The following is an 8,984-nucleotide window of genomic DNA, read 5'->3' as shown; positions in this document are numbered from 1 at the left end:
CAGTGTGGTGATATGTTGTATGTATACTATAGTACCATGGGAGTAAAAGTGTAAATTTTTACATATTTTGCTGGTGGTGCTGCAGTTTGAAATTAAATATGGCTCTAAAGATGCGTTATATTGTTAATGTATATAATAATATTATTAATGTAATATTGCTTTCCATGGAAAGTTTAGCTGGGGAATTTTGGAAACATTCCAATTTTGATTTACTATGGTTAGTGGGCTTTACAATTAACACACAGGTTAATAATAGCAATGGGTTGTGTATTAACCCCCCCCCCCGCCCCCCCAAAAAAAAAAAAAAAAAAAAAACTCCTGTATTTTAAAAACTAAATGTTGGCAAGTATGTAGTATCCTATGCTGATTACTGCGTGTGTGCATGTCATTGACGAATATAGGGAGGACATTCAACTGAAGTTGCATTAAATCAGGTTGTTTTAACCAGGATTATGCTGCAAGATGTGTTTTTTTCAGCTACATTTAAGTTCCCTGTTATAGACTAACAGTATTATAACAAGCAATATTAAAAATATCCAGTTTATTCCTATTAATTCCCGTTTATTCCCTTTAATTCACATGGAAAGTTTCCAAATTTGAAAATTCCTGTAATTTTGCAACCCTAGTTACACGTCACATTTGTAAATTAGATTATTTTTTTATAGTATAATGTTTGTTGCAAGAGTCCTTGCTCTTGCTTTTACAGAACATTTCATGATGGGTGTGTACAGTTTGACCAGCAGATGTCTCTATTCACTCTCTTGTTGCATCGTGTAGATGGCAGGTGTCAGAAACGAAAGTTAAAGTTTAACCATGTATACATTTCCTCAAGTATGTTAATCTTTGAAACTCTAGATTTTTTCTGAGAATATGTTAAAGCTGGTAAGAGTACAAACATCTAGCGAGAAAAAGAAATACTGGTAAAAGTGGCCTTTACTGTTAAAAAACATAGCAGAACCGAATAGATAACAAGTCATGTTATTATGTTATTATTATCATTTATTTACATATACAATAATTCTGTCTTACAACATACAAAGCTATGGAAAACATATCACAGACTTAGAGTAAAACCATTTAAACAATGGATACAACATCATGCACATCATCAAACTTTAATCATATTGCGTTGAGTTGAGTTGTAAACACATGAATCTGGAACTACTGTAAGTGTACTTGGAGAGTTTCAAGTTTCCCCTTACTGTGGCTTTGGATAAAGGTTACCAGTGAACAGGAAGAGATTTTACAGTAATTCAATGCCAGAAATTCCCCAAATGAGATATCAGAGAGCACAGTGCTGGTAACCACTATAAAGTCAATCAAAGCTTCTACATTTAAAGTTTAAGTAGTTAACAAACAAAACAATTAGAAAGAGGAACAACATTGAAAAAAGAGTGCAATGTTTTCCTCCATTATTACATAATGAAACATAATCTACGTAGCGTTCTTCTGGTCCGTACAATACTTCAATTTGAAGTATGTACTGTACTTTAATCATACATGTGTTTACTTATCATGTTAAGCTTATGCAGAAGTGCCATAAAGTCGATACAAAAAAACATGTAGCATCCAAAAATGAAAAGAGATGAGTGATAATGCTGTAATATTGCATGGCAGACAGTAATTAGTTTGAAGAAAAAAAGAAAATGATGATTGCAAAATAAAGGCTCAGATAATATTGATGCATACTTTAGGTCAGGCAACTTCATTAATTATACATTCCCTACATTAAGTACAAAAAAAGAATAAATTGTAATGTACGATAGTTTTGACTTCATGTATGAACACATTAATCACAGAGATACATGTCTTATTCCTCTGAATATCAGTATTTCCTTGATATAACCTATTTAGCAATGGTGGATTTGTATTGAAAGGAATGCAGCAATCTCTGACTGAGAAATTCAGAACTGTTTACATTGTGATTCAGCCAATTTTCCACAAACATATAGTACAAAAATACTTCTCCAAGGTGTCTCAACAGGAGGAGTTCAAGTGCTTTACCTGGAACTGAAACTGCAACAGACTGATGCTAAAATAAAACCCAGAGACTACTCACAACTACTACTGCTAGATAGCGTTAAGTAAACATGAATATGTACAGTCATGGAATATCTACAGTAAACTGTGGTCACATCAAAACATACTGCAAAAGTAAAAGAAAACACCAAAGTAACTACTTCCAAATCACCGGAACTCACAAATATTTTTCAATCTGTTTGTAATTTGGTATTTTCGGTAAATCATGTGTCAGACACAAGAACAGTCAATTAGTGCTTTGTTGGGTTGACATCTGATGCTGTGGTGACCATGGTGTACATGGCTGACATCACACAGCATTTAATCAGGAAGAATACTTCGCTACAGGATGATGGTTATCTAATGAAGAACTTCATATCAAGCACAAATAAATACAGAATACACTGATAGTGTACTATATGTATCCCAGAATTAAGGTGAACACGGAACTTCCTTCAGAAGTGATCACAGTGTGACTTATTCAAACGTATTCACATTGATTAGTGTGATCTGTTAATCAGATAAAGTTCAGATCTTTAAGTTATGATAATAAAGCAGGTATAAAAGTAACCCGACTACAGTACTAAGTGCTCCCCAGAATTTGAGATCATCACGTGTATTCTACATAAAACTGAGGTCATGCTATTGAATTTAAGTGTAAGTGTAATTAAAAGTGCAGAAGAAGAGCATTACCTTGGTAGTAATGGTCTAAATATGTTGATGAATATCATCTACTGGTCCGTCGAGATGACCAAATTCCATCTGGTCAAAAAATCATCCGCCTCCCACTCTATTCCCTCACCTCTCTCCATCTCTCTCTGTGCCTTTTCCTCGGACCCTTGTCTTACATACACATTTTCCAACCTCAGCTCGCCCTTCATTGGATTTACCTCCTCCTCATCTTCTCCTCCCATCCTGTTCTCACTCCCTTTCTCTCCCTGCATCAACCAATCCAACCCTTCCTCCTTGTTGAACTCCATCGCTATCTCTGGCAACACTAGTTTCCTGGTCTGGGGATCCCAATGAACACAAATAGTTCCCCCCTCTTCCTCCTCCTTCACATCACCTTCCTCTATGTCGTGTGCTGTATCCAGTCTCAGAACACCATAGTCATCTGGAAAGAAATCTGATTGGTCAGTGGAGGTAGGCATGGCATTGGTGTTCTGAGAGGCATAGGCAGCAAGAAGGGGTACTTGCTCACATTCACCACTTTCTTCCACACCTCCATTTATCTCTCCATCTGTTCTATCTTCTACCTTTCCATCCATCCCTTCCCCCATTCCTCCCATCTTCTCTGTTTGTAGATCTAAAAGCATACGGAAGAGGCCAGTTTGTGGGGTTATGTTTGTAAGTAAACCTGGAAACTCTCTATCCTCCTTCTCTCTATCCACCTCTCCCATAGTTGCTCCCTGAAAAGACAGTAATGGGGCCTGAGTTTGGGTCGGTAACACAGGCTGTGACCTTGCATGTGCTTGTATAAGTGTGCTCATCTCTGTCTGTGCATGTGTCTGCGTGTATCCAGCGGAGTGGCCGTCCTTAACTCTCCACTCTTGCTTCTCGTAACTGTTTCTCGCTGCGCATTTCTGGTGTTCGCCTTTTGGATTATTCCCATCTTCTCCTCTGACATCGATTTTGGGAGCCACGTCTATAAACCCATAGTCGACTGACAAATCATCCCAGGGTTCCTCAACCTCTGGCGGTGTTTCGGGCCTCTGGGAGGCATATCCTGATGGGGGATGTGCGATGTGTTGCAGCCGCTTGGGGCATGCAGGGTCTGATATGCCACTTCCTGGTTGTAGCTCTTTGATGATGGTGATGATGAGGTTGGGATTCTCAGGGGGGAACGTCAGAGGGGGCAGATGGAAAGCAGGCGGGTTCTGGAGGTTGAAGTTTTGAAATAAACATTACATTAACATTGTGAGATGCCACACAATAGTCAAAACCGTATTACTCATTTATGACATACCAGTTAGACACTAAAATTAAGTCAGAGCCTAAACGTCAAAATTGTACCAGCAGAGGCAAAAGAATTCTGACTTTCAGTCCCTAGCGTGGGTCAAACTCCAAAATCACTGCATACCACTTTTCCTATAATGCACCTTTTTTGTTAGACCCTCCCTGCCTGGTAGAGGACACATATTTCAAACTCCACGACCACGTTAGTAATGCAGGCTTTTCCTTAAAAATGTGATGTCTCCAAATCCAAGCAGATATTTTCCTTTCAGAGCCACAGAAGACATTTCATAGTATACTGATCATATGTAAGATCAGTGGGGTGCCCATTTAACTTTTTGACATTACATTACATTACATTAGGGATACAAATTAGGAAAAAAGAAGTTAAATTGCCAGTGTGTGTAAAAGTGTGTATGTGTGTGTGTTTGCATTACCAGTATATATGGGCTCTTCTGTCCTTTCCCTGACAGGTAGCGATAGAGATGGTAGCCAACCACCACTAGCATACACATGCACACAGATGGAACAACAATACCCACAACCACCCTCTGCAGCTGGCCAATCGCAGGATCTGGAGGGAGAGGGGAATCAGGAACATTATTACAGACATGAACATCTGTGAAAAGGTACATATAAGGAATTCTGATGTGAACTGATGTGTGACTAGACTTTTTCCTTGACTGACATTTTGGAAAACTCATACACAAACATAAAAGATGTCTCAGGCACAAACATCACCTTCTGTTTCGTTTCTGTATGATGTTTAGTCACATTCCTGTCTACCTGTCAAACAGGTAGTGAAATATTTTCTCTCTTTCTCATACACAAGCAATGTGGTTGTACCTTGAGGCGTGGTTATGCAGTGCCATGCTGAGGACTGGCATTGGGTGGGCATGGAGAAGAATTTTGTCTTGGCAGAGAAGCAGTACTCTGTATCGTACTGCATCAGTCGATATTTGTATGAACTGGAGCTCACTGGGAAATGGTGCTACAAACATACACACACACATTAGTCAGTGCAATAGAACTTCAGGTGTGCTTGATTTAACAGCCTGTCTGTGCCAGGAGGGTGGGACAAGCTATAGGCTATATTTTTACTCACCATCTGGCCGCGACGGGTATTCTCAATGGAGAGGTTGTAAGTCATCTGCGGGTAGAGTGTTGTCATGGAAACCGCTGGGGTGTGGTTATCCGGCTGATATCTCATTGGTCCCTTGAGAGTGATGGTGGCGTCGTTGTCCTTTATTTTCACAGAAACCAGTGGAGGACCAAAAATAGCTATACAGATAGATCAAATATTTAGTGTTGGGTAGATTTAAAATATTTCAAGTCAAAATTTCAACTAAGTTGCAAGCTGTCCCGTGTGTGTCTTTTAGTATTTCTGTCCCTGCTCACATTTTTAGACAGAATGTCACTTTAACTTACTGTCCGTCTTTGGATCGAATCTGCTCGTCACGGCCCATTTTGAGGATGCTCTCCGGCTTACAGCACGAACCCTGGCATAGTATCCCTCCTCCAGATCCCACATCTCATTGCTCAGATCACACCAGCTCCGCACTATTTTCGTACACCGCCGCACCACCCTCCACTTCGCCTGTTTATTGCCCTCAACCCTGTCACCATAGCTGGGAAAGACAGAGTAGAACCAAACAGATCAGGGGAGGACAGTTCTGAATCCCCACACAAGCTGGGACAATAAGAATGGAGGAACTGAGCTTGAAACACCTTTTCTCTCTTTGTGCAATTCCGCCTCAAGCAAGAAACTTCATCTTACACAAGCTGTGCGATAGATCTAGTTACGTGTTTCTTAAGTTTCTGTCGTCCTCTCTTTTCTCTGCTTTTTTGTTTGTAAATTCCTTTAAAGGTCCCATGACATGCTGCTTTTTGGATGCTTTTATATAGGCCTTAGTGGTCCCCTAATACTGTATCTGAAGTCTCTTCAGAAATTCAGCCTTGGTGCAGAATTACAGCCACTAGAGCCAGTCCCTCAATGAGCTTTCCTTAAGCGTGTTTTACAGTAACCGCAGCCCGCATGGCGCGTCCAAATGTGACGTCATGGGATCGGCGTGACCATTTATACCCGCGCTGGTGCTCACGACACTAGTTGCAGTCTTCTCCTGAACACCGGTGGCACTAATGAGCAAAGGCTACCGACGTCGCTCTTTCTACAGACTAGAAGAAGAAGAAAAAAGTAAACAACGGCAGAACTGGCTGCAGCATTGCCGTCAATGCTTCGATTTGATTGGATGACCTACTTCGTCGGATCAAGCCTTTCATTCACCATAAAAGAACTCATCTTAAGCCAGTAAGTTTACAAGAGAGACTATCAGTCACTGTGAGAGCCCTGGCATCCGGTTGGCTGCGAACCCGTTCGGCCTCCCGTTTCCGCTTTGTCGCGCGCCGCTGAAAAAAAAAAGAGCCGTGCGCGACAGCTGGGCGGGCACTATAAATCAGACGCGCCGGCAGGATATGACATCATTTTGACGTCACGATGGCGCGCACCACCTTGGATGTGTCCAGTATAATTCACCTATTAGGATGTGCCATTTATGTGTCTGTAGCTTTAAATGCTATTGAGGAGGAGAGAGGGGGGGCAAGGTGGAGGGTGGGGGTGTGGCCTTGACCATCTGCCACTTTGCTTGTTTACAAGCCATAATGTCTCTCTCTTTCTCATGGGCGGGCCAAATTCTCTGGGCGGGCAAAGCAGAGAAAGGGGAGGTAACCTTCCTCCTTATGACCTCATAAGGAGCAGATTCCAGATCGGCCCATCTGAGCTTTCATTTTCTCAAAGGCAGAGCAGGATACCCAGGGCTCGGTTTACATCTATCGCCATTTCTAGCCACTGGGGGACCATGGGCAGGCTGGGGGAACTCATATTAATGTTAAAAAAAAAAACAACTCATAAAGTGAAATTTTCATGCCATGGGACCTTTAAAACTTGCTAAAGAAAGGTATATTAATTTTAGCTTTAACCAGGGAAAGTCCAATGTTGTTACAGTATGACCAATGCGCCATAAAGGAAAGAACTTAAATTATTTGTAACTTGAAGACACTAATTTATTTTTTAGGGCCATTTTAGTTAAATAAACACATTTCTTTAATTTAAACTCTAAAATCCTTACTTACATAGCATACTGCACGATAAAGTGTGTGTCATCCGGTGTGCCACTTCCTGGGAACCATTGCAGCACATTCCTCAGATTGACTGAAGTGAAGTTCACTTTGATAGGGCTGGGGGGAGAGGAGGACACTGAGAAGAAAGAGATTGAGAATAATAAGAGACACATTTAACGTGAACTCATGCCTATCATTAGAATTTCTATCAGTTTTTGATTAAGTAATGCAACATTATTTTTGAAGCAGATTTTTTTACAGGGGGTTGACTGTGAAAAAAACGTCCTCTTGTATTTACGGTACCACAAAAGTACCTCTCTTATTCCTCATATTGTTGTGCTGTGTGGCTGCTCATAAAAAACAATAAAATATAACCAATGTATTACAGTTTAACTGATTTAACTTCTCTATGTACTTTGTACATGGCATATTATAAAAAGGTAAACCAGAGTTCATTAAACTATTTGTGCATGGGCCACACATTGATCAAAGTTAGATTCATCCTGAGAACCAGGTTTGTTACAGACATCTGAACCCATGATAAATTGAACTTGAACTTCACACATTACTCATTTTCATGCCATGTACACACCCAAATGACAGGCCTGTGACACCCCATCACACAGAAAAGCCATGTACAGGAGGAACTACTTTATCAAAGTCTTTCAGTTTCTATTTTGATACTTGATGTTTGCTCAATATAAATAATTGTGCCATGCCTGCAACTATGCCCATCCTGGCTGCATGCTAGAAGACACAATGAATTAATATGTTTGCTAATAATATTTGCATAGTGGTTCCAATGCAGGTTGTAATGATGCAACAGTTTGTGTTATGATTGCCTATTTAACTTGGGTCAACATCATAAAACCACCCGACAAAAAGAGAGCCCTATAAAATCATATCTGTTCTACAGTGAGATTTGGGTCAGTCAATGATTCAATGACTGAACATTTCACTAGGTTGATGCCCTATTCAAAGCCTAAAACATAGCCTAATAATAGTGTACGCTTCATATACATGCTACTTCTAGTCGTTCCCATAGGAATAGGTCTAACATAAAGTATTAGTAAAGAAAAGGAAGTATGCGAAAAACAAAGTACTCGTAAAGTTAATTCATTGTAGTCATACCTGTACAGTGCAGAGCTCCCAGGCTCAGAAAAAATAACACTATCCACATCTCTGCATGGAGCGGTCATGTTTTCACAAAAAACACCAACAATTCCAACATTCCGGCTGCTAGCCCCTCCACCGGCCTGAGGGCTCTGTAGGCACCGTCACCTGTCCGACAGAACACCTGTCAGTGGCCCGATGTTTCTCCACAAGATTAAAAGAAATCAGATTAAAACAAAAGAGAAGCACACATGTTCAGTAAGAATTAAGAGCGTTTGAGCGATGGTTATATATCGGTGACCGACGACCAGCAAAACCGAGTAAACAGGACTTGCGACCGGTTTCCGTGTATGTTTCCGAGGAAGGAATGTGACCTCACTTGTTTGTGCACATTACACATGTGCAATGTGTGTTACAGCATACTTACTTAGACTACTTTTAGGAGTGCCATATGGAATTGGTAATACAAAAGTAATAAAAAAAACAACAACTCAGAAATTAAAATGGCCCCTATATTATTGGATTATTATTGATTAATCAACATAAGAATATGAATGTTGTGTTGGACCAATAGTCTTTTTTATTTTTTATTTTTTACATTGGTTTATAGTGTTGAGTTCAGTTTGATCTCTAATAATGCAATACGTTTTAGACGTTGATCCTATAGTAGGCCTATATTATTTTCATTTCCATCACTCATTATTTTTTATTTAATGTAGATCGCGTTTATCTTGCGCTTTTAGGAGAAGTGTTGATCTTCCTATCACTCCAGCACAAGCTTT

General features: G+C 40.1%; 1 protein-coding gene across 1 annotated transcript; it reads right to left on the bottom strand.

Moving 5' to 3' along the window:
- Nucleotides 1–969: 969 nt before the first annotated feature.
- il20ra (interleukin 20 receptor, alpha) lies at nt 970–8,574 on the bottom strand. The gene is made up of 7 exons (XM_031321981.2): nt 8,221–8,574; nt 7,102–7,225; nt 5,401–5,600; nt 5,078–5,253; nt 4,819–4,963; nt 4,410–4,546; nt 970–3,896 (listed from the first exon to the last, which is right to left on the bottom strand). Exons 1-7 carry the CDS (start codon nt 8,267–8,269, stop codon nt 2,751–2,753), a joined length of 1,977 nt encoding a protein of 658 aa, XP_031177841.1. The 5' UTR covers nt 8,270–8,574; the 3' UTR covers nt 970–2,750.
- Between the last annotated feature and the right edge of the window lie 410 nt (nt 8,575–8,984).

Source organism: Sander lucioperca, chromosome 19 (genome assembly GCF_008315115.2).
Source record: "Sander lucioperca isolate FBNREF2018 chromosome 19, SLUC_FBN_1.2, whole genome shotgun sequence".
NCBI classification, from domain to species: domain Eukaryota; kingdom Metazoa; phylum Chordata; class Actinopteri; order Perciformes; family Percidae; genus Sander; species Sander lucioperca.
The sequence above is the reverse complement of the archived record's forward strand: the minus strand, read 5'-3'. Positions and strand labels throughout refer to the sequence as shown.

Excerpts from the sequence above, each read along its gene's own strand:
- il20ra (XM_031321981.2), bottom strand. The coding sequence starts at position 8,269 with ATGTGGATAGTGTTATTTTTTCTGAGCCTGGGAGCTCTGCACTGTACA. Across the intron at positions 5,601-7,101 it reads TTTATCGTGCAGTATGCTAT|CTATGGTGACAGGGTTGAGG; the intron begins GTAAGTAAGGAT and ends TGTCTTTCCCAG. Across the intron at positions 4,964-5,077 it reads ATACCCGTCGCGGCCAGATG|CACCATTTCCCAGTGAGCTC; the intron begins GTGAGTAAAAAT and ends GTATGTTTGTAG.